Source organism: Anoplophora glabripennis, unplaced genomic scaffold (genome assembly GCF_000390285.2).
Source record: "Anoplophora glabripennis isolate ALB-LARVAE unplaced genomic scaffold, Agla_2.0 scaffold204, whole genome shotgun sequence".
Taxonomy (NCBI): Eukaryota; Metazoa; Arthropoda; class Insecta; order Coleoptera; family Cerambycidae; genus Anoplophora; species Anoplophora glabripennis.
The window spans coordinates 24,608-51,807 of NW_019416349.1; the positions used below are offsets into that span (position 1 = coordinate 24,608).

General features: G+C 31.5%; 1 protein-coding gene across 1 annotated transcript in view; it reads left to right on the top strand.

Annotated features, from left to right (window-relative positions):
• Nucleotides 1–26,163, top strand: part of LOC108907548 (neurabin-1) — a gene marked incomplete at its 5' end in the record, with an annotated part of 42,919 nt that extends 16,756 nt beyond the window's left edge. Inside the window, 6 exons of the mRNA XM_018711285.2 lie at nucleotides 3,801–3,854; nucleotides 5,914–6,548; nucleotides 11,781–12,222; nucleotides 20,733–20,874; nucleotides 20,929–21,170; nucleotides 25,478–26,163. Of these exons, the coding sequence (XP_018566801.2) occupies nucleotides 3,801–3,854; nucleotides 5,914–6,548; nucleotides 11,781–12,222; nucleotides 20,733–20,874; nucleotides 20,929–21,170; nucleotides 25,478–25,741 (1,779 nt within the window). The remainder of the gene's footprint in view (nucleotides 1–3,800; nucleotides 3,855–5,913; nucleotides 6,549–11,780; nucleotides 12,223–20,732; nucleotides 20,875–20,928; nucleotides 21,171–25,477) is intronic.
• Nucleotides 26,164–27,200: the final 1,037 nt, after the last annotated feature.

Here is a 27,200-nt window from a genome sequence, read left to right on the forward strand (position 1 = left end):
TTCAATAATATTTTTAATTTCAAAGTGTTATTCTGTCAAGTATGTAGAAAATTTGTGGAATACTAAACATATTGTTAAATATCATTACTATAGTAATGGGTGTGTTATCTATATTGTTAATACGTAGTAGAAAAAAAAATTATATTAACCCTTGTGCAATCTGTTTTGTCTTTTATATTCCATGAAAGTAGCATTTCTCACACCAGGTCCACAAATAACTATATCTTTTAATAAAGAAAGTTGCCAATTAGGTAAATTATTGCACATTTTTTAGTGTCTACTATTTATTTACTTTTTTAGTTAAAAATCTATACTTTGTCGAGTCGTTTTTCACAAGTTTTGTTACTCACTTGTTGAACTACTTAACCATTATGTTTTGCTTTCTTTTTAATGAAATATATTGGATTTGGTTTGACAACAAATTTATCAAAAATAATTTCCTCCAAAAATGAATCTATTTTTTTCATTATAATCAATAGTTGGCTAGCTGTTCTGTCCTAGACATTTATTATTTACATATTAATACAGGGCGTTCAATTTTATTTTTGTTTTATTTATTTATTTTTTAACTAAATAACCGCTGACAAAAAAATCATCATGTTGCGGCGAAAGACTTAGTATTTGAGGGCAAATAATTTGACACAGAAAATCATCGCATATTAGTTCCAGTGGTGGAGATAGAGGGGTCTCTATGCATATTTTTATAAAAAAAAGTATAGCCGATTTGATATTTTGCAAATGTTTTCGAAAAATATGAAAGAGCATTCAATTTTACCCAGAAAAGGCCCTCTTGTCCAAAGTCGATAGGAGGTGGCGTTTTCAAGAAAAACCGAAAATACTGTTTAGAAGTCAAATAATAATTTTTAAACATTGTGTTACAACTAAATTAAATATGTAGTTCAAAAATTCGGTTAAAATTGTTTTTAATTAATTAAATGAAAATAAATACAAAAATAAATAACGAAAACCATATTACATCAAAGCAAATGTTCGAAATGTAAACCATTTTCTTCGATACATAACTGACACCGACGCTGAATAGAACGTCTCATTTGAATTAAGTTATTGTCTCTGATTTCACTGCATGCGTTCCGAATCCGACGAATAAGTTCATCCCTTGTGTCCACAGTAGTGGTATAAACTCTCTCTTTAATAAAACCCCAGAGGAAAAAATCTAGGGGTGTCAGATCAGGGGATCGGGGAGGCCATGCAACGATACCCCCGCGGCCAATCCATTTTTCGGGAAAGTGGGTGTTCAACCAGTTCCTGACATTTCGGCCAAAATGAGCTGGACAGCCATCAAGTTGAAACCATGCTCGCATTCTTAAATTCAGAGGAATTTCCTCCCACATGTTGGCACTCTCGGTCTCTAAGAACTCTAAGAAATTCGCAGAATTCAGTCGTTGAGGTAAGATGTAAGGGCCGAAAAGACAATTGTTATAAACGCCGAGCCAAATATTAACACTAAATTCGTGCTGAAAATTTCGTGGTCTGATTGCATGCGGGTTTTCATGTGCCCACTCATGCTGATTGTGTAAATTTGTCACACCTCGACGAGTAAAACATGACTCGTCGGTCCATAATATGTGTGATAAAAAATTTCCGTCGTTTTCAATTGAGTTAAGAATCCACCGAGAAAAAGCTATTCTATGTTCCTCGTCACCCGGACGTAAACCCTGAACAGGTTGTAAGTGGTAGGGATGTCTATGATCTCGTCTTAATGTTCTAGAAATAGTGCACCTGGAAACACCAATAATCCTGGAAATTTTTCTGGTACTCGTCGTGGGATCTCTGTCAAATTCGTGCAAGATTCGCTGATTCCTCCTATTTCTGCCAATATTAACGTTAATTATGTTGCGATCCCTATGGACCAGATTCAATCCGTCATTAGCGAAACGTTGATGAACATTAATAAAAACGTGTGGATGCGGCTGTCTTCTATTAGGAAATCGTCTCCGATATTCCCTAGCAGCTTCTGCCGAGTTCCCATTGGCAAACCCGTATATGAAGTGAATATCTGCGTATTCTTGGTTCGTAAACTTAAACGGCATTTTGAATTTGTTGCAATTTTTTTTAATACTCTACACACAATTAGAAACTATAATAAAATAAGCGCAAATGTCAATATTAGAATGACATTTCAAGTCTGATTTGATTTCTAAACAGTATTTTCGGTTTTTCTTAATTTGACTTCTAAACAGTATTTTCGGTTTTTCTTGAAAACGCCACCTCCTATCGACTTTGGACAAGAGGGCCTTTTCTGGGTAAAATTGAATGCTCTTTCATATTTTTCGAAAACATTTGCAAAATATCAAATCGGCTATACTTTTTTTTATAAAAATATGCATAGAGACCCCTCTATCTCCACCACTGGAACTAATATGCGATGATTTTCTGTGTCAAATTATTTGCCCTCAAATACTAAGTCTTTCGCCGCAACATGATGATTTTTTTTGTCAGCGGTTATTTAGTTAAAAAATAAATAAATAAAACAAAAATAAAATTGAACGCCCTGTATCTCAGAAACTAAGCGTTTTAGGACCCATATATATAGGAACTTTTAGACTCAAAATGAGGTCTTCTACTGATTCCTGAAGTCCTGCTATTTAAATGTGAGACACCCTGTATATCATATCAACAAACTTATTTTTGTAGCTTGTTACCTATTATTTTAATTATTTGTATTATTTTTTCTTGCATTAGTGTAAATTTGTTATCTATACATACAGGGTGTTATTTAAGTGCGTAATCAAACTTCAAGGGGTGATTCTGACGAACACTTTATATAAACATGGATCCGATAATGCATCACTTTCAAGATACAGAGTGTCAAACTTGTTTTAAAGAATCGTTTTTTCGTAAATATCTTAATAATCCTTTATCCGATTTTGTTGAAATTTGGCAGTGTTATTTATGGTAGAATGAGGATAATTTATCCTTAACTAGATTAAAATTATTAACTTTAATGACGTCCCGGGGGCACCTTAATCAATATTTTTCACAAAAAAAAAAACGTGCGCCACTGACTTTTTTAAAACTTTAATAAAATTTATTTTTTTTTTTTGTATTAAGCAACTAAAAATAACTTTTTTGTCTCTTCAATTTTTTTCGTATCTTGCTTCCTTTTTGAAGAAAAGAAAATTAAACTCACTTTATTGCATGTCCCTGGGTCGACATAATAAAAAATTTAAAAAATACCAAACTATCAAAAACTGGGGTGTACTTACTATTTTTTTCTATATCAATTCTAGTCTTAGGAATTGTTATAAAAATTAGTGCTAGCTAAAAAAAATTTATGTTTTATTATTAAAAAATGTTTTTTTCGTTCATGGACATGCAATAAAGTGATTTTTATTTTTCTCCAAAAAGGAAGCAAGATATGAGGAAAATTCAAGAGATAAAAAAGTTGTATTTTTAGTTGCTTAATGCGAAAAAAATTACAAGTTTTAAAAAAGTCAGGGGCGCACATTTTTTTTTTTGTTAAAAATATTGGTTAAGGTGCCCCCCAGGATGCAACTGATATTAATAATTTTAATCTATTTAGCTCCTTTCTACACTGCCAAATTTCAACAAAATCGGCTAAAGGATTATTAAGATTTTTACGAAAAAACAATTTTTTAAAAAGTTTGACACCCTGTATCTTGAAAATGAAGCATTACCAGACTTATGTTTTCGTTTTAGAAATCACTCAAAGAATCACCCCTTAATGTTTTGGCACGTACTTAAGTAACTCCCTGCATATACGTATGTATATCGGATGTCCAGTGAAAAGTTGTAATGTTTTTATGTTTGTTATGCAGACCCAACACAAATTTAACATGTCTGAGCTTGAGGTTGCACGTCTGAAAAATAAGGTATGTCTCATAAAAGTTTATATGCATGCAGGTAGTTAGAACTATAAAATTTTTATTATAATTGACTGCCTAGATGTATTTGTATTGAAATTTGTATGCAAGACGCAAAGTTTTTTTGTGAGAATGATTTATTTATTTAGAAATACAGTTGTTTTCAGGGCTATCATGTTTATCGTGTTGTTTATAAAATTTGTTTTAATATATGTCTGTAACTTTTATTATTGAGGTCTCTACCTATCTAGACCTAATTTTGTATTACAAGAAAGATCCTCATTCTTCAGTCAATTTTTATAGGTGGGCTTTCAGACTTGGCACAAAGCAATTAGGTATTATTTACGAAACTGATTCTTCTTCCAAAGTGGAACAGATGTGATCTTTCCAATTAGGCTGTCTTTGGGCTATGTGTTTTCACTGTTCCTTCAAAATTGATCCTATTTGATGAGACATTTTAACAAATCGTATGTATTCCGCCACATCCTGTAGCAAAGGATGGTGATTCATTTTCTCTCCCAATTAAGTTAATAGGCACAAACTTTGTGTTGTTATTAAGATTAAGTATGAATGTTTTTTAATAATAAATTGAGAACTGTACTTATATGTATTTGTGACAATTGAGTTTCAGAGATATGATAATTTTGAATACGAAACAAAGGTTAATTAAAAAAAAATATATAAACTATCACCTGGAATATTATTTGTTTATTAAAGTAGGGTCTTAAATCCGACAAAAAATTAAAAAATGTATATTCAGAGTAATTCTTTGAAAAATTAGGTAAGCTAGGAATAAAAGACGTATTCTGTATGAGAGAAAATAATTTTAAAATATGGAGAAATTGATTTGGTGCAACATTTATTTGAGACTTTCTTTGTTTTGTTAGTGCTTACTGATACTTTTAAAGACAAAACAAAAGTCAATTTAATAAAAAAAATAATAATATTGAGGATATTTTTGGCAAATTATGTAAGCTCGGAATAAATGGTGCACCCTGTAGAATAAAAAATAATTTTAAAATCTTAGAAATGAATTTGGTGCAACTTTTATTTATGGCATTTTTTTGTATTATACCGAGTGTCCCAAAAATAGTTGACAGGCATATAGGGAGGGATAGAAAGAAGGTAGAATTCTGAGTAGAAAAGTCCTTTGGCGTTTTTTGTCTGACGCACCTTTAATTAGTTAGAAATTGAATAAGGTACCCAATCAGGAGTACGCTTTAAGGGAATGCTGAGCGGCAGGAGAAGCATGGTACGGTTAGTAAAGAGGCGAGGGGGGTATAGTGGCAATGGGTTTGCCCCACCACCGCGTTAAGGACGTTAAGGCCGCCGAAATACGGATTAGTTTCAATTATTCATTGTTATTGTTATTTATTAGTAAAACAAATTTTCTAAATTTCTATTGTCATTAAATAAAAATTAAAAATTGCGAATTTTGTTCATTGTAAATTTTCAAGCTCTCATCTGAAGTCCGGGCTTCTGAATTTTTTTTATTAGTAAAAAAATAAAAATTTCAGGGAATTTATATTATTTTTTATTTATAAAAAATCCCCTCTTTTAACTTGAAGTTACTGTTTCTGAATTTTTTTATATGTGAAAATAAAAAACAAACACTTTTAACACTTATGAACTTTTTTTACTTGAAAAATAAATAATAAATAAATAGATAACAATTTGGCGTATTTTTACTAATTCTATTTCATTGAATATTTTACTTGAGGATGGTGGGACAAGCCTGCTGCCGTGATACCTCGCTCGCCTCTTTTCGTATCGCTCGGCATTCCCATTAAAGGGTGCTCCTGATTGGATACCTTATTTAATTTCTACCTAACTAAGGGTGTGTCAAACATAAACACCAGAGGACTTCGTCCAAGAATTCCAACTTTTTTTCTACCCCTATGTGCCTGTCAACTATTTTTGGGACACCCTGTATATTTTGCTAGAGTTATGGAGGAATCCGTATTAACCATGTTATATCATTGTCAAAATGGATTATTAGTCAAGGATTCTAATTTTAGCAGCAACTATCTTTTGTTAAGAGATCTTACATTATTTTAAAATTTCACAGTTAATGGAACAAAATGGTCTGAAGCCAGATGAATCTGAAAAATTTGAACAAGTCAATTATAAACTGAGAGAGGCGGAGCGGAATTTAATGACGACAAAGAAAGAAGTTCACACCTATCAAAATATGTTAGAACAGTCGCAAACCCAATATTTGGTCTTAGAAAAAAAGTATAGTAAGGCCAAACAATTAGTAAGGGAATTTCAACAACGCGAACTCGATATGCTTCATAGGGAAGACTTTTACCAACAGCTTCTTCAAGAGAAAGATACTGAATATAACGCTCTGGTTAAAAATTTAAAAGATAGAATCATAGCTCTGGAGCAAGAGTTGTTGGATACTCAGCGAAAAGCTGGATTGCCTATGATTCTACCATATGATAGTATTGGTTCAAAACAACTTACGCCTCAAATATCTAGAAGACAACCACCTAAACCTCTTTATCAAGCATTAGATCCAGATTTTTCAGACACTGAAATATCAGATGCTAGTCCAGACGATGATAAAACAGCAACTGTTGAACGAAAATTGCCTATAAAAGAAGAATTCGATAGAGCAGTGCCTCCTCACGAATTGTTGGATATTTCTGCCAGCAAGAGTAAAGCGGAACTTGCAAATAGAGGAGCTCTAGCTAATAGGTAAGTGAATGAATTAATATTTATTGCATGAAATTTGGGATAACCGATATGTATCAAATTTGTGTATATTTTAATATAAACACTCTATATATTTTTACGTACACTATTAGAATGCTTTCTTAGGATTATGATATATAGGGTGAGTCATTAATAATGGTATACAGCTTAATGGCATATTATTAACGTCAAAATATAGTGATTGAGCCAAACATGCCTTAATCAATTATTGCTCCTTTTCGTTTTACAGGGTGTTAAAGTTGAAAAAATATTTTCCTTTTTTATCTATATTTTGAGTATGTATGGACCGATTGTTTTGAAAATTTGTAGTTTTACTTTTTTTGAGGAGGGAAATACGAATATGCAAACAGTGTTAGGGTCACATCTAGAGGGCGCTAGTTATACTGTCATATCAATGTAAAAATCTGTCTTAACTTTTTGTATTTTACAATTTTGAATTTTTTAACTACAAATTATTAAATTACGTTCAATTATAAATAAAAAACGGTGTACTAGTTACAAATCGATAAACTAAATCGTTTTCGAGATACAGACATTTTAAGTTTTTGAGATTCGGCGGGAATTAAATTTTTGGATATGATATGGGTGTAGTAGATTACGTCTGATCACTCGGTGCACAGAAGATTGTGATATACCAGTTTCTCGAGATAGAATTCTAGTACTTAGGAGACTGTTGTTTGTGTGTTTTTTTTCTCTTTTTTGTTTGTATACTTTTTAGGATTCCTCTTTATCAAATTTGTAATTTAATTATATTGTCCGCGACTGTTCTTTAAAGCTTATTATACTTGTGTTTTCTGAATGATATGATATATTATTACTTTACTATTTTCATATGATTTTTTCCCTTCCCTTCATCAGCAGGAGTACCACTTTATAACTATTTCACTGATTTGGTTAATTTGGGCACTTTGTAAAATATCACAATTTTAGATTATGCCAAAAGATAATTTTTTTATATCCCATTTAAATATTCGCTCACTTGTAAATAAACTTCACGCTATTAGGGATATCCTAAACAAATATAATTATCATATTCTAGCAGTTTCAGAGACTTGGCTTAATTCTGACATTCAAGCGTATAACATAAGCATAGCTGGGTACAATTTCATAAGACAGGATCGTTCGACGAGAGGAGGTGGTGTGGGTATGTTTGTTAGAAATGATTTAAAATTTAAAGTTTTGTCGACATCCCGCAGTATAGAGCAACTCTGGGTAAACCTTACTGTTTCGAATAAAGCATATTGTATTGGTGTTGTGTATCGTCCTCCTGATTTAAGTTACAATCTATTTTTAACTGAGTTGGAAAATACTTTTGTATGTGATTTACTTCAAACTGATGCCAGTTGTTTGCTTTGTCTTCGTGATTTTAATATAGACATGTTGGAGTTTGAGAACAAACCTGCCATAGCCATGAATGACTTCTTGGAAATACTTGAATTGAGTCAGATCATTGAACATCCTACTAGATCTACTTCACTAATTGATCATATTGTAATATCAGATAAGTCCTTGGTCTCAGATAAAGGCGTAATTAAAATAAACCGACGTATATCAGATCATGACCTTGTTTACGTTAAGTTGGCGACACAGATAAAGTCAGTACCCAAGCAAATAATATATAGAGATTATAAAAATTTGGATTATGAATTATTTATGTTGGATTTAACGACGCTCCCTCTCTTTTACTTAATTGAAATTGATAATATTGATGAAAAATTAGTTTTTTTAAATGACAATTTAAATACCTTGTTTAATAAACATATTCCAACTAAAACATGTACGCTACGTAAACCATACGCCCCGTGGCTGACCGACAATTTGAAGCTACTCATGTCGATTAGGGACAAAAAATTGAAAAAGTTTAAATTGAATAAGAATGCCATTTATTGGCAGGAGTATGGCGTAATTATACTAATACAGCAATAAAAAATGAAAAGAAGGCTTACTTCGGATACAAATTTTGCACTTCCAATTTAAAAGACACCTGGAGAGAATTGAGACGTATGAATGTTATTAATAAAGTAATACCAACTATCCCTGATGAGTTAGCAGATCCAAACTCTATCAATAATTTTCTTGTAACCTCGATTCAGCAAGTTGATAACAACACTAAACACGAATGGATTAGCTTTTATAATTCTAATACGAAGAATAATATACCCAATAGTTTTGCTTTTTCTAGAGTTAATAAAGAAGAAGTTAGTAAAATAATTAATAATGTATCCACCAAGGCGACTGGATCCGACGGTATTAACATAACCTTTATAAAATTATGCTGTCCATATATAGTTCCGTTAGTTACACATATAATTAATTATTGTTTAGAAAATAGTGTGTATCCTTCTTGCTGGAAAGAATCTCTAATAAAACCAATCCCAAAGATTTCTAACCCAACTTAATTATTGTTTAGAAAATAGTGTGTATCCTTCTTGCTGGAAAGAATCTCTAATAAAACCAATCCCAAAGATTTCTAACCCAACTGAATTCAAAGACCTCAGGCCTATAGCAATTCTCCCAGTTTTGTCTAAGGTGCTAGAAAAAATAATTGAAAACCAACTGCGGAACTATCTCAACAACAATCAGTTAATGCTTCTACATCAATCAGGTTTCCGTAAACAACACAGTTGCTTATCTGCCCTTTTAAACGTTACAGATGATATTATTGGCTAAGCTGACATTGGTAAAATCAGTGCATTGGTTCTGCTAGACTTTAGTAAGGCCTTCGACATACTCGACCATGATATATTATTAGCCATATTACACTTCGTGGGCCTCGCGGAACAGTCTATACTGCTCTTTAGAAATTACTTGAGTGATCGTGTACTTGAAACCTTTATCAACCATTGTAAATATCATTTCTATGCAGAGGATACCCAGCTGTATTACTCTTTTATACCGTCTGAGGCTATTAATTGTTGCCAGAAAATTAGTAGTGACTTAACAGCTCTGTCCACTATTGTGACAGGTCACTCTTTAAAACTAAATGGCTCTAAGTCTTCCGTTTTACTTTTTGGTCGAAATACTGTCTTGGATGAAGTTATTCACTCAATACATATTTGTATAAACAATAAACCTCTTTTTGTTACTAGAGAAGCTAAAAGCCTGGGTGTAATATTAGACTCTGGTTTGAGATTTAAATCATTTGTAAATTCAATGTTGAGAAAATCGTTTGCAAATCTAAAACTTCTATACGGTAGTCGGCATATATTAAGTAAGCAAATCAAGATGCTACTATGTGAGTCTATGGTCTTGTCTCAATTTAACTACTGTGATGTTCTTTATAATCCTTGTATAGACAGTACTGATACATCCAGAATCCAGAGAATGTAAAATGCTTGTGTCTGATTTATATGCGGCATTAAAAAATATAATCATATATCCCCCGCTTTCAAGAGTCTGAAGTGGTTGCCAATGAAAACTAGACGAAATTATCATGCAATCTGTTTTTATCATAAGTTGATTTCTACAAAAACTCCTCCGTATCTCTATAATAAAATAACATTTAGGACGGACGTGCATAATGTTAATATACGAAATAAAGGTTTATTATCTATGCCCAGACATAGAACCGCTTTCTTTGAACGGTCCTTCTCCCATAATATAGTCAAACTATATAATGATCTAAGTAATACCTCAGCAGCAATGTCAATGCCAATGTCGCTTTACAAATTTAGGATATCTCTCAAATCTTACTTTTTAAATAGTCAAGTTTAAGATACTTCTCTATTATTTGTTGATTTTTTATATGCTATATATTTTCTTTTTAGTCCCCACATCTATTTTAAAATATATATTTTTTTAGAATCGTTTATTCTCTTTAGGATGCGCGGAAGAACAGTACCCTGCTGATGCAGCGAACTGAGCGTTATTCCTATTTGTCTATATGTAATATGTACCTGTAATAAATAGTAAACATTATTGTACTATATAGATAAATAAAATTATTATTATTAATATGTGGGTCATCTTCAATTGTATTCAAAATATGTTCTTCATCTTGTGCCCAGATTGCAATACCACGTTCTCGAGTGTTACTGAAACAACATTGGAAAATGTTTCTCTGTGGGGGAATACACGATTTGGAAATCTCCGATATTTTTCAACACTTTTTCTGTAGTTTCCTTCACATATCAACTTGTTCACTAAGGGAAAACTTCCCAGCCATTTTTAAAACACTCAGCAAACAATTACTAAAATTAAATGACTTTTTTCCTAATCGTCAAGTTTGACGTTTAAATTCATAGCCAACTTTTGAATTTTCTATGATTTTAAATAACTCCGCTACAATACGTATTATTAGTTATTCATGTTTCTGTTGAAAACGACAAAGGTTTTGGAAAACTAACAAGAGTAAGAAATGTTTTAAAATTAAATTCCCCATAAATAAAGTAATATTCTTTAAGTCTGCCAACGGGTTAAAAATTCTGTCAATTTTTGATGGTGCATCATCCCTTATCAATCTTGTAAGACACTTCAATTGAACTCTACTTACAATCGATTAAAGCTATCGTGCACCAAATCTGGTTAAATTCAAGTATAACTAAGATTGATTTTTTTCGAAATTTAAAACCCCACTTTTAAGGCCTATATAACTTCTCAGGGGTGCAGCTTAGTATAAAGGTAAGTTACGTTAAATCACTATATTTTGGGTTCCCCTACATGCCCCTGGTCTGTGTCGGTTCTTATGCGAAATACCCTATATTTATTTATTTTTTTTTTATAATTTATGAAATAGTGAAGTTATATTATAAATTAAATATTTGACTTCTACAAAGTGTTTCTTGTCCAAAATTAACACAAAAAATTCTAATAAATCAGGGGTCAATTGACTGTTTATATAGAGCTTGAAGATGACCTGTTGAAAATAATTGTTTTTTTAATTACTTTATTACCTGTAATTCTTACATTAAAGTGATATGCATCGTTTAATATATGACATAATTTTAATTAATTGAAATAATTATGGTAAAATTTATATATTTTAATAATAATAATGGTAATGCAGCCACTTATTTTGTGATGATTTTCTTGTAAATGGTAGTTGATTTCATCTGGAAGGAAATATGTATTAAAACAAATTTTATTACTGACTAATGGGTTATTGATGCTATTGTTTTGTAATATTAATTGTTAAAATTTTACTGGGATTATATACCTTGAATCGATTACATATTTAAAAATGTTCATCCATACAAACGTTTTTTTGTTTTTTAGGCAACTTCCAAGTGTGAAAAAGGGATCTTTAAGCAATAGTAGTTCAGATTATGGTTTAGATGAAAGTTATAATTCAGCAGATGAGGTTACCGATTCTGCATTTTCTCAAGCCAGTGAATTTAAGCCAAAATCAAATAGCACCACTATAAGTAGTTCAAGACCCACAACACTTAATACCAAGCCACAATATACTCAAGTACAATATCCTGCACAACAAATGCAACATAACGTTCAAAATTCACAATATATCGTACAATATACTCAGGTGCAAAAGTCATGCCAGTATTCTTCAAATCAAAGTTCTAGTGTAGTTTATTCAAAGATACAAAAGGAAGGGAGTATTGTCCAACAACCAAGTCCGGATCCATGGGGTGAAAATACGAATAGATCTATTAATTTAGCCACTGGCCCACCACCTTCATTAGCTGAACAACTGAAGCAGGTAAGTTAAGCAACGTTTCTGATAATTCTATCATGTTTTTTATACAGTAGTTACGTGTTACAACTTTGACAGTGTTGGACGTGTGTTGGTTAATATGGAATATAGTTTAATTCAGCCGATGCTTTTAACTGATAGCTGTTTGTAAAACAACAATAATATTGCTTTTCCAAATATACAGGATGTTACAAATTCGCTTCCCACTACATGGATCTCGAAAACGGTTAGAGATACAAAGTAACTTAAATGGGGGCAAGGTTGCATAATCAGGGGACCAACATAATGCCTCTAAAAAATCAAGGCTAACATGATTAATTTTTGAAACATTAAATTTGAAAATAAACGAAATTTTGGGAATACGTTTTTGTTTGTAACAGCCTGTATAGGGTGTAACTAAAATGTTTGGTCAAACAAATCACGGATTTTATGTTGGAAATTAATTAAAACTGTTCCAAAATCAGTATTGATGCAATGTTTATTTTTTAATTTCTTGCATAATAGATTTTGGTATTGATAAACAATTGAAATATTTGATGTGAACATCTTGTTAGACAATGGCATATCTATATTACCTTCGTATTTTATGTAAAGATATTTTCAAGTCTCCTTCATATTTATTCATATTTTATAGGATTACTTAATAAATTAAGTATTTTTTATAAATTCCAGTATTTTGTAATATTTTTTAATTGATATGGTGATAAAGTGTAACATTAATAGTCCACAGTACAGGCCCCCTCTGGAAAGTTGATTACCACATACTTTATAACTCCTGAGGAGCTTCGTTTTGACAAGTCTATCACATTTTTCCTCTGCGACTTTTCTCGATTCCTCCGCTTTTCCACTCGGAAAACTCCAAAAACATAGCAATTTCCCGGGGTCTTGAAAACTCAAGACCACATCTTTTATTTTTAGCTTAAGTAACTGGAAATTTTGTTGCAAATGCCGATTTAAATTTGTCCGACAGAAATTCCTCAGACATTGACGTGTCTACCGGTCGAAACATGCCAAAATAGCAGGGTATTGAAAATCAATTACCACATAGGTAATTTTTAGTAAAATTAATTGTAAATAATTAATTCAGTCAAAAGGTATTGTTGTCCGACAAATTTCAAGCCGCGTTTTTTCAGTCCGACAGCTGGAAATTGGAATTCTCACAGGGTATGAAAAATCGATTACCACATGTCGGACAAAAATAACACACGATAGAAAAGTGTTTTTTATAAGCAAAAATTGTAATGTCCGACAAAAATATATCCGCAAATCGTCAGTCCTACAAAAAAAGATGAAAAAAATTTCGTAAAAAATGTACACTTGTATTTATAATTTCTAATAAAGTATTTTCATATATTAAGCTAAATTCCATAGAAACATATATATATTTTTCGTTTTATTCCTGTAATTGTAAATCTCTTAAGCTCAATTTATTCAAATAAATATCGAGAAAAGAATTAAACGATTTCAAAAAAGTATGTATGGTGTAAAATTATGCACAAAAGTTTTGGGATTTTCTTTTAGAAAAATAGGAAAATATTTGTAAAGAAAAATAACAAACGAGAATGAAGACTTCAAAGAGAAAAAAGGATTTTTATATCAAGTATAATATTAATTTATTTAGAAATACCTAGTGCACGATGCACTAATATAGTATGTAAGTTAATTACTTTAAACTGCCTGAAACAGTTTATAGTCATAATCCTTTTTTTCCTATGGATCCTCAAATACATAATATGTTGATGTGACAATTTTATTACAGAAAATATATAAAAATACAATTTTATGTAGAGAAAATGTCATTGCAATTTTAGCCATTTAATTATCCTTCTTTGCTTGAAGAATCGTTTTCATCAGAGTCATAATTATCATCGCAATCATCTTCATCACTTTGATCTGACTCTGAAATGAGATGCACAAATTTATTTATAGAATATTTTTTATTAATAAAATAAATACGAGATATACGAGTAAATAGAATAAATACCTTGAATATCGGTTAATAATTGACCTATTGACGGACTTTCTGGTCCATCGAACCAATAAAACTGGTATTTGTTGTCAATCAATTCCCAACCGCACTCTATGGGTTCTTTTTCTGTCGGTGTCCTTAAATACGCTTTGCACCAAATACTGCTAATGTACATTGTTCTTTTTATGTGCTGCAGTAGCTCTTGTTTTGTTGGCGGTAAACACGATGCATCATATCCAACAATTTTTTTTTTTAGAATATTCTCATTATCACTTCGAGATTTATATCCTTTTTCGAACAGTTCATAACGTCCTTTATTTACGTCTCTTGATTTTAATGAATATATTTTACATACAAATTCTTCAATAGTTTTGAATACTTCACTTGAAGAATCTATTTGTGATGGAGAAATCTGAATTAGTGTGATGAAAGCTTCTTGAAATTTAATATTTTTTCTTAAAAGGTTAAAAGGCATCTTTTTGCCTTTACGATAAAAAGATGGATTGTAATCATTTCCAGTGAAGATATGGCACACTGCAAGTGATCTCGAAATTTGTGGACCAAGGCTATTATAAATTTTATTGATATCAAGATATAAACTTTTTTTGCTTGTACTCATGTCGATGACTATTTCAGTATCACCTTTCCGAAATTGAAAATTTGTTAACATAATCACTGGAATGTCGGAGTCTGTGCAGTGAACGCGTATGCGTTGATTAGAGTTTAGGCTGCAAATATGGTACACAATATTTGTATCAGCTTCTTCGTGATCACACGTTAGATCGTAATTGATGGTTCTTCTCATTTCATTATTTGATGATACCTCAAAAACGTAGCATCGATCATAATTCAACATTACTTTTTTATTTTGGCATAATACAACAAACTCATGGTTGGTCCAATCTTGAATTAAAAATTCCACAAATTTTTCTTTGAAATTTGTGCTTCTTAATAGTTTATTAAAATCTGTGGAACGCTTGTTTTCTCTTTGAATGTCAAAGTACGCTTCTATTTCGCCTCTAAGTTGGTGTTCGTAATCTTTTATGCTGGGCAGATTATATTTGTCAAAAATTATGTGGACCTCTTTTCTATTATTCGTGATGCGTTGAAAAATACGCTGCGAAATTTTGCTATAACTGGTTGGAACATTTTTCATAGTATGCAGCAAATAAAACCCATCTACAATATGCAGGTCTGCTTATGGAGGATTAATATTTTTTTCTTGGTGTGACAATAATTCTTGAATGACTACTGACTTTTGTGTCTTGCAGATTGAACCATCTACGTGACAGAAGGCAAAAGAAATAGGAGCGAGAGGATATGTTAAAGCCTTTTCTATGTCTATTTGATTTTCCATTGATGCATATAATAGTCTGCCGAAAACATCCCGCTGAATTTTTACTTCCTTTACAGTTCCACAGATTTTAATTTTTTTTGTATTTTTGTAGTCAAAATTTATAATTTTGTTTTTTGAGAGAGCTCGATCGAATCTCTCTGGATCAGCATTTGCTTCAGATACAAATTGGTTCCGTTTCTTCTCTCCTTCAATTTCAACAGATGATAAAAATTCATAAATTTCGTTAGGTACTGATTGTCCGGATGATATGTTGTATAAACGATCTTCTTGTAAATTTGAAGAAAAACGGTTTGTACACTGTCTGACAAAATCTAATAAGGTATTCAAATTTTTACTCCAATGTGTTATCGCTGATTTCTTTAAATCTTTCGAGATATCGTCTTTTTTTCGCATATTACAAAAGTCCAACAAATTTGTTGTTAAACTTGTTCGTAAAGAATGCGTAACTAACCATTTTCGTCGAGCAGAAAACGAATTGGTAATGTTGATAATTCCCGATGACCTGGAAGCTGCATCTGCATTGATCGTCTGTTCTAAGGTCAAATCAATTGGGATTCGCGAAAAAGGTTTTGGCGTTCTTCGAACACCAAAGAAACAATCTTTATAATCGTTGAGTAATCCTGGATGTGTTTCTTCTATAGTGGATAATTTATCGATATAAATGGTCAGATATCTAGCGTAATTTTGATGATTCATAATAAAGAATATATTAGCCATTTTTGTTAATACAAATTTGAACATATCAAAATCTGCTGTACGAATGCTATATTCCATCATCAAATAATAATCTACAAGTTGCACGTACATTAAATAAATCTGTGGCGTTTTGCCATGTTTACCTTGTAAAGTGTTATTTTTAAAATGATCATATCTTGCGAATAATGATTTAGTGGTATCATCAGTTATCTGTGGATGATCATTCTTTTGAGCATTAAATTGCAATAAATAAGTTTTAATGTCTTCGAAATATGAATCATTCAAATGTGAGTATTGTATAAAACTCTCAAAGTGGAGGATCTGCAGAGCTAGAGATAGCAGAGGATGAATTTTCTTGCACCTATTAAAATGCTTGCCTATCAAAAATGTATTTACTAACCCACTTGCTAAAATATCGCTATCTACAAGTATATTCGTCAAACCAGATCCACTTATGAACTTTCCTATAGCTTTATGATACGACATCATTATATGAAAAGGTCCTAAGTGAATAAATAGTTTAGAGAATCCATCATCTGCACTTTGAATTCTTAAAGCTATTTTAGCCATAGCTAAGTCATAAGTGACATTGTAGTAAATCTTTCCACATTCTTCTGCGATTTGTAAACTTCTTCGCAAAGTTTCCTTGACTACAGCAGGATCCGTGGGGTATTATTAATTTGAGTTAAATACTCAATTTTTTGCATACCACTTATATCTTTTAATATTTTCGCATGATATCCCACCCACATAGGCGTGCTGTCGATTTTATTCATATGCGACAATAACCACATAAAATTGAAATGGTGAAAAACAACTACATTTTGAGGATGTTCTATCGATTGATACTACTTTGCCAAAATAGTGGACGAACTTGCTTCGCTTGGCCAAAATCTCCAAATTCTTCAGCGTCGAAAGCTCGTTTTCTTCGTCCGTATAAATCGCGCAGATTCAACGAAGATGAAATGATTTCACTTCTGAAGTATTCATCATTCCTTTGAATAATATTCAGTTGTTCTTCTGTAGGTATAGTTAGATATATTATACCTACTGTATCATGCAGAGTATCTTTTCCCATAGTTGACTTTCCTGAAGTCTCTACAAATCGATCGAAATTATCCCATGCTATTCCCGAAGATAATGTGACACATTTCTCAATCTCCAATTGTGTATACACACTAGTTAGTACATGTAGAATTATATTATCTACTTTTTGAAATTTGGTCAATAACCTTATTCTTTTGGGACAAGACTTGGTTTAATGTTTAATTTTACATATTAGGCAAAATGTAAACGTACATAAATCGAGGAAGTGTAAACTATATGCATAGATCAAACTTTACATAGTAATAGAAAAAACAGCACCATCTTGCTGAAACCACAAATCATTTATGATTGGAAACAGTCGTTTTAGTTTAGGGAGCAAATCGTCTCGCAGAAATTAAAAATATCTGGGACTTGTTAAAGTTCTTTCAAAAAATTATGCTCGTGTGATATTACTTTCTCTGGGTACTGAGTGTGATACTACTGCATCCAATGTGGATTTTCAATTGCCCAATACCGATAAGGTTGACTGTTTACAGGATCATTTACAAGGAATGTAGTTTCATCAGAAAAAAAGTCTTTTTAGAAACATCGGATTTCAATTGTTTTTTTTTCCATTAAAATTTTACAAAATTTGACCCGTTTATCAAAATCGTCTTCCAAAAGCTCCTGAATTAAGGTAACTTGGTAAGAGTGCCATTTTTCCTTTTTTAGTTGTTTTCTACTACCTTTAGGGACGTGATTTACATGACCCATTTATCTAAACTTTTCAATTTTGCTTACTGTGGAATGATAAATAGCTACTCAGTTGGGGTATTTATTACTAATAAAGTCCAAACTTTTCTCTTTTGTTTCTGATAGTAGCGCAACGGTGCAGTAAAACTTAATTTGGCTAAATTGATACAAAAACGGGTGAAGGCTTAAGGAAAGAAAAAATACACGAAAGTATAGTCTTTGCGATATCAATTGAAGAACTAAGTCGTTGACGGTATGTACCAGGTTCGGTCGCTGACGCAGCAACTCGGCATTGAAATATTTGAAAAACTTGTTCCCATATTTATTTAACCATACCCATATACAGGTCTGGTCGAACTACATGTGGAGATGGTAGAAATGTATACGCCCATTTGAAGAATGCAAGCGCGGGCAAATGAAATCTGACACAACTGTATTGGCCTACTGGGCAATAAATCTCAGCTTTTGACAAGTGATTGACAAATTGCTCAGCAGTGCAGTGCAGCAATGCGGAATTTGGTGTGATTTAGGCAATTTTAATTTTTTATAGGCACCTTCTATTAATCATTTATATTACAATTGCGAAAGGGAGAAATAATATTACAGCATGGCATTTTGGAGACCTTTTGAAATGGAACAAAACGAAATTTACTGTCAATAAAATAAAATTGTTTGAGAACACAAATAATTAAAGTATGTTGTTGGACAAATGGACATATAATAGAAATTTTCTACACATTATATACAATTATAATTTTTTACCTTTAGCAGAAAACTTTTTTAGGGATGCCTATGAAACTCATTAAATTTGATTGCTCGGTTTTTTTATACATGTTCAACTGACTTCGGAAAGACTACGAATTTCTCTAAAATAATTATTATTTTAAATTAATGGTAAATTAATCAAGTGATTTGGTGTAATGGAATGTGTTAAACTGAAAGCTCCAAACAAACGCACTTAGTTATAATGGCAATAGTATTACAAAAATAGCTAAAAAGTGACGTTAAAATGGTGCTGAAACAAAATGAATATTTTTGTTAGAATCATGTTAAAATTCTGTTTAATCCAAAATTAAATTAAATATTTTAAATTCATACAGAAGGACTTGACGTTATGAATTGTTCACTTAGTTAACTAACATAAATATAAATATATAATATAAAAATAGTCAATGCATGCTCACTAATTGAAATTCCGCCAGCAGCTTTAAACTAATAGAGGTGTTTCATTTATTATAATAAAGCAAAGTGGTATTTCAAGATATATTATTGTACCATATGAATAAATGTATTTACTTTACTGATTATGTTGTTATAGTGATTTGTAAAAAACTGTACGTAATACAAAAAAAACTAACAGCAAATTTGTAATTAGTATCATTTAGTTATTTATGATCAATTATGTATATCTACATTTTATAAGGTATTAAAATGTAGGCCTGTGTATTCCTTCTCATACTTTAATTAAGGACGAGAATGGCAGCGTCAATTTTACAAATTCAATTTAATATTTAATGTATATAGTATGTCTGCGGATTGAGTTTACATGATGAGAAATGGACCAAAAAGTAAAATAGGAAAAAAGGCATTCTTAATAAAAGGTTTGCTTGTTTAAAAAATACGAATCACTATGACGAACTTCAATTTTGTTGTTCAGGATCAAAAACACAAAAATGTTATTTTGCGTAAGAGTAAACATACCTTATTTTACAAGATATGAAAAATTTTTACTTGAAAAATGAATAAGTCACGTTATCACAAAATGAATTTTTTGTATAGGTAACAAAGCACATAACTAAAATACGCTTTATTCAAGTGTAATTTTTAAATAATAATAAATATAAATTGTAGGAAATTAGTTTACCTTACAAGGTAACATAAACACAAAGTTTTTTCCTCATCTAACAAAAACTTATTATATTAATCAAATTTATAATAAATGTTCAAAATGACCTTCATTTTCTAAACACAAATTTACTCTGCATTTCATACACGCGTACAAGTTCATTTGGTGTTATAATGTTTATTTCATGTTCAATTGTTGCTTCCAGCTTTTAAAGTGTGTGTGGAAAGGTCTGCCTGTGGACTTGCCCTTGCAAATGCAATGTTTTTTCCTCATATCTTTTAATAAGGATTAACTTGTTTTTAAACTCATCATATACATTATTAGTATCATCAGTTGTTCCACACAGGACTGCAAAAAGTAAGATCAACTCCCATTTGCATTGCTTGTACCACTGCGAAATATGCCATCAAAATAAATGCATCTTGTTCCAATGTAAACGATATTTTTTACCCAAATCTATAAGAAATAAGGAAGCAACAAATGAAACATAACCTTAAAATGTTCGGAGAGAAACGTCGAATTTTCGGAGTTCTGAAAAGAAAAATTTTTTTTCTACTCAACACACAAAAAGTAATTTGTAGAAGAGCACAGAAATACTGATAAACACTGTTAAATTGTACAAACAACAGGCATAAAAACACGAAAGTTTGGTAATTTCTGAAACACATCTAAAAAAATCAAATTTACTGAGCGCCAAAACAAATCTGGCCACGTGGGACTCGGGGCATTTATGAAGGCACTGTAGAAATATGAAAGAAAGTTTTGTTTTAGTTGTTACTTGTTAGTATTGTATTATTAAATATTTTTTTCTATTTTGTTAATTTCTACATAAAAACAGAAAGCTTTTATTAAAGTATTAATGTCTGTAGGTTTTAGCTGAAAGAGAAAAGCGTCTTGGTACTGACAGTATTAATAGCTCCATAGATGAATTGAATGACAAATCAAAAAGTGATCCTGCTCACCATTTGCTTGAGGAAATTAGGCAAGCAGTGAATGAAGCAAATGCCAAAGGTATGTTCAACTTATTTTTAGTATAGATGAATAAAATAGACATTTGTGTTGTAGTAAAGAAAGTTGTTCCTGTTACATTATCACCCCCAGGTAGTACGCCTTGGCAGCACCAAGGTAGCACTTCACCAACGCCACCATCCCCTTCAAGCTTATCTTCTGGTTCTGTATCCCCTTCGAGGCATGACGCGTCATGGGCAACTACTGATCTCAGTTTATCTTCTTGCAGTATAAGTAGTGATAAGAGGAGCTCGCACTTCTGGCAGTCAGCGCCTGTTTCAGAGTGGAGTAAAGAACAAGTATGTATCTTTTATTTATAAATAAGATACTTATATCAAATTCTAGAAGAGTCTACGTATTTGATTTTCTATTAGTAAGAAAACAATGACTAGTAATCTCATAATAGTATCCATACATTACTTCTGGTGCAAATATTTAGTAGGGACATAAACTATTTTAAAAACTTAAAATTTTTCATACATTTACTACATTTCCATTAAAAAATTCTTAGTTGTACATAAAAAATGTAACGATAAATATTAATATAAAAATTATATCAATTAGATAATATTTAATATGTTGCATGAAACTTTTATAAAAATTAAAATTATATGAAAAAACAATTAACAACTGTTTATATTAACATGAGAAGCTTCCCTTTACCTAAATATAACCATTTTTGAGATAATCGACATTATGTAGCAGGGGTCGGCAAGAATTTTAGGTGGGGTCCTGATACTTTTGAAAATTTTTAACGAGGTCCAGAAATTATTACGAGGTTACAGAAAATTAAAAAGTACATATATGCATAAGGTAATTATGAGATTTGAGTATTACAAATATTTTACAAAAAGTGACAAGTTAATACCATTCCTGTTTGCACTATGAGCTCTAACCTTCGTATGCGCAGTGACAATACTCTGCCGCCTATGGAAAAGAGATCAAGTGGTCTTATAAGTAGTATAACTAAAGAAATAATTAACCAGTCCGAAGTACAGTGGCTTCTCGTTCCGTTGACTGTCGCTGTTAACTCGTGTCAATAAGATCGTTCTGTTGTTGAGACGTCGTGTTTATGGACTTAGATTGTGTTGTATTGTTGTTTTAAGTAACAGAAGTGCAGTATTAGTCGTAATGTAAATGTAAAAAGTAAGAAACATGCAATTGCTATTTTATTAAAATTATTCCTTATTTTTTATTGTGCTTTTGCCAAGTCCTTGCTTAAACTAATTCTTCAATGGATAACGAAAATGGTAATGCGTTTTCTACTGTCGAGCGTGCAGATATGGTGCGGCAGAAAAAAATGCTCTCAGGGCAAATTGGTTATACCGGAAACAATATCGTCATCCACACGCAATTACTATTTTACATTGTGTTCAACGGTTGCAAGAGGCAGGAAGTGTTAACACTTGAGCAGAAGGAGGCGGCTTTCAAGTTAAACCGCATTGTTGAGGATGCCATAATAGCTACTGTTGGCGAACAACCTGGGAATAGTGTTCGTTGCATTGCACAATGAATAGGAAACTCGCCATTGCATCCATTAAATCTGCCGTTAAATGTTAAATCTGTATCATCTACAACCTGTCCAGCAGATTTTCTCAGTAGATTGTCTGCAACAAATGTGTTTCTGCCGATGGTTTTTGAGGCAATGCATATGAGAAGTAGATTTTGCAACAATCGTGTGTGTAACAGACATATCAAAGTTTACTCTTGATGGAATTGTAAACTTTCATACCTCATGCACATTCAGGCTCATGAAAATCATCACAGTATTCGAGAAATTCATTTTCAGGACTACACATTACTATACATACCAGCATGAATGTGGTATTTCCAAGATAGACCTCCTCCACACAGCACTTAAATGGTTTGAATTATCCTCAATCGTAAATTCCCTCGGCGATGGATAGGACGATTTGGTACTGTGATGTGGCCACTTCGAGCACCAGATCTTACCCCTATGGATTTTTATCTTTAGTGTACAGTGAACCATTTAATAAGGAGTAAGAATTACATACCATATTATTGTAGGGGAACGTACCCATACTACGTGACTAATTTTTTACAATTTTTTTTTGTATTTTGTTATTTAGTTATTACAAGTATTGTATTTTTCTGTATTTGCATCGAAAACCTGTTTTTTCCTTTTTGTTCATTTCATGCATTTACATATGGCAATACTCATCTGCTCAGATTTTCGATTAGTTTAGTTCGGCAAATGTCCGCAGGTTGAGCTATCGAATATTTTTTGCCAGGGCCATACTAAGATTTATTTTTTCACTACAAAATTGATGTTCCATTTTCTTGACAAAACTACTTGACATTAACCTTTTTTTTTATGTATATTCCTAGGTATTTAATTTTTTCTGCATTAAAGACACCACATCCTGTATACTCAAGAATATTGCATTAAAAATACCACCAAATGTGTAATATTTTTAATTTAGCATGATTCAAAATTATGAGCTGCATTGTTTTGGCTTTTACAACTGAAAACAAAACAATTAATAAAACAATTTTGGTTACAATTTTGCATTTAGATGTTTCAATTAATGTCATTGTCAAGACTAATAGTTAAAATCTGTTGTAATAAAATAATATCTAATTGCAAATTAGAAATAATGGATAAAATTATGATTAAAAATTCCATATACATATTAATAGTTAGTAGACAAAAACATAAAATATTAAGTTCTTTGTTATCAAAATGTTCAAATAAAATGGTTTTAATTGATAAATCACTTTTACAAGTATGTTTTGCAAATTCAAAATTATCTAATTTGCGACAAATTGCTCAATATGGCTGACACTTTCCTTCCAGTTCCTTCAGATATCAAATGGACTGTAGCAACCTCTAGCATAAGATGCAAGATCTTTGGATTTAGTTTTACTTAAAAAATCGGTACAGAAATGGTTAACAGTTAAGCCAACAGATATTTAGTAATTTTCCTAATTTTTCGTTTACTTCATACAAGTAAAATTGTAAATTGAAATAAGAAAAATAACTACCGATTTAAATTAACTAACTCTTTCACCAAAAACATTAAAAAATAATAAAAATATACATATTTAAGAAATGAACATTTCAATTTTCTTTGCAGTTGAAGGTTACTGTCCCGTTGGGACAAAATGTATATGTGTATGTGGGACCAAAATACAATCAACAATTCAACACCACACAATTTAAAAACATATGATTGAAACATTAATTTTTCCAGAAAAACATATTTTGATATGAAAGTGATGTTAGAAAAATTTCCTTGATAATCATTTGTTATTTTTTGGTTTAACTAATTTCTCAATATTCTCCAGATGCAGTTTTTTAGTTTAAGTTAATGTTCTTTTTTTATTTGCAACTGCAGGACAACAGTTATTCACTACGAGGGTTGCTTTTTATATTTAGGGAATAGAGAATAAAAAAGAAATTAATCCTCGTATGTCGGCTGTATGGTTTTTCAAAATATTCACCATGAAGATCAATACACTTTTGCTTGCCCTTGAACCATTTCCGAAGCACTTTTCATTCCTATTAAGGGTACCTCCAAAACATGCTTTTTGAACATATCAACCACTTGATAACTAAAAACATTGACCTCATAATTCATTTTTGATATGCGGGAATAAAAAAAAAAGATATCGGGTGCCATATCAGGGGATGAATCATCAATTCGACATTTTCATTTCTCAAAAAGCCTCTTCAACGGTTGGTGTGCCTTATTTTTCCAAAGACTGCTGTCAAACAAATGATTGTGTGCCATTGACCATCCAATATTGCACTAATGGTACAGTTACCACATGTCCAGTTTTTCCCAAAAGGGACAGGTGACCATCTGTTGGATTTGGCTCATCTTGAAAGACCCATACAGTCGACTGCTGGGCTCATATGCATAGATCCATGTTACGATGTCATAGAGGTGTTCTGAAGTACCACAATTGTATTTCTTGAGAATATCTTTCGACCAATCGACATGCCTTTTTTGAGCATTTGTCAAATTATGTGGGATCCAACATGAACAACCAAATGTTCCTGCAATATTAAATGTATGCTGATCCCACTAATGCCCAAGAATGCCTCAATCTTACGATAAGTCACATGAACAGTATCCGAATTTGGTCGACCTTCACAAAATTCGGTAATGAGCGAACCATGGTTATATTGAATTCCATATACTGCCTATATACAGTGGTTTTTGATGGTGCTGCATCGCCAAAAGTCGAATTATGTTGATCAATGCACTATTGTTGAGATAGTCCAGATCGAAAATTGTTGTCGCACGGAAATGTTCACGATTTAATTTATATTTTATGTCCGAGATGAATTTTTAAGTCAGTGTAAACAACACAAATAACACCTGTACGTCAAAATGTTCTGAATAAGTTTACTGATAAAAAGTCAAACTTTACGCTAGGGACGTTGATTGTTAGATGGCAGCACCAGCATCCATTTCCAAAATATAAAAGACAACCCTCGTATTACTAGTTATTGTTGAGTACTAAAATGTTTAATACATAAATCTCTTTCCTTCAATACTGAAGACAAAATTATTATTTGACAAACCATGTAAAGTTTTATTATTATCAGCCAATAATTCACTGTCATCTGTTTTAGGTGTGCCAATGGTTATTAGCAATAGGAATGGAACAGCATGTTTCGAAGTTTGCTGAATTGCAAGTGAATGGTAGTGCACTGTTGTTATTGACCTCAGCGGACTTTAAAATATTAGGTATAACAAGTGATGATAAGAGCCGCCTTAAACGTAAAATTAAAGAATTAAAAGTGCAAGCTGAAAAAGAAAGAAAGCAAATGGAAAAAGATCGGAAAGAAAAAGAGAAACAACACCGAAAAGCAGAAAAAGCCAGTAAGAAAAAATAATTGGCTGTCTGTCATTAAGAAATTTTTCAGTCGGCCTACAAGGTTTGATTATATACATACTTGATACTTGAGTATCAAGTATGGCCATACAAAAATTAAGCTCAATGGTTTAAGTGTAAATTTGTAGTTGTGGTTAAGATTGATGTTTGTAATTTTAGAAAGAATTGTGCAACCACAATAATGTTGCCATCATTTGTGAATAATATACTTTAAAATGTGCTCGTGCTAGTTAGAAGAACTACCTATGTATATATTTTATAGAAATGTGACGATAAGATAAATTAGTTACATTTTCGTGTACTTATGTGGAAAATGTAATATTTCTGAGTTCCTTATATCAGACCAGGTCTTTAATTTTTTTTTTAATACTGAAGCTGTTACATATCAGCTTTTTAAAATAAAATATTTTAATTTTAGTTGTAATCGTCATTTTAATATATTAATTTTATCGAGTTATTTTATAATTTATATAAATTTTTAAACTAATTTTGTGATAAATATTGAAAATCTGTAGTAATTTATGGAAATATTTTTTGTTTTATAGTGATGTGATTGTAAAATATAAAATATATATTTTTTTGTTTTAACAAATTGTGTTGGATGTTGACTCACATGTAATTTATTATACATGTTTACACAGTATTTAAGTATTTATATTTATTTCTAGACTTCAATATTGTATGTCTTATATAATTAATTTATTTTTTTATAAATCGTAGTACAAACACAAATCAAAGTTTTCTCATTTTTGTTATCGTTAATTTGTTTTGTGGGACCAATCCTGTTTTATTCCCCATTTTAAATGAATAGCTGCTTGTTTTAGTTGTTTCAATTTTCAGTCTCTTTATTACCACATTGTAAAAACAAATCAAGGCAGCTACTTTATAACTGTTTGTGATTTTCTTGGAACTTTTGTAACTGATATATAAATTGTAGATCATTCAATAAATGATGTATTTCCAAAAATTTTATTATAATTATTTATGTTTTACCTGTTTCAGTCCAGTGGTGGCTCGCCAGGTGATGCAAGTAATGCACCGATTCACTTAAAATTTCCGTTTGGTTGTGCAATTCAAAATTATTTTGTAATTTAGGTATAATTCTGTATTGAAAATGTATTGTGTTTGTTTTGTTTTATACGCAGAAGTAAACAGAATAGTGTGAATAGTGTGAACAGAAGGCGGTGAATGCCTTCTAAAAAAACATTGCCTTCGTTGAGCATGAACGTTAACCTCGTACAACACAACGTAGAGCATAAGCAAGTGACGTGGATCGAAATCATTTTGTATTTCGCTTCACTTCATAGCGTTGTTTACGGCGTTTGTCTTGGCAATGAGGCGGCCAACACGAGAGTCAATTGCGGCATGGGGGAACGAGTAACGTAAAAATTGAAGCAGCATTGCCATTGCCCATCGCCTGATTTTATTTCAAATACCATTTTCCAGATGGAAAATCGAGG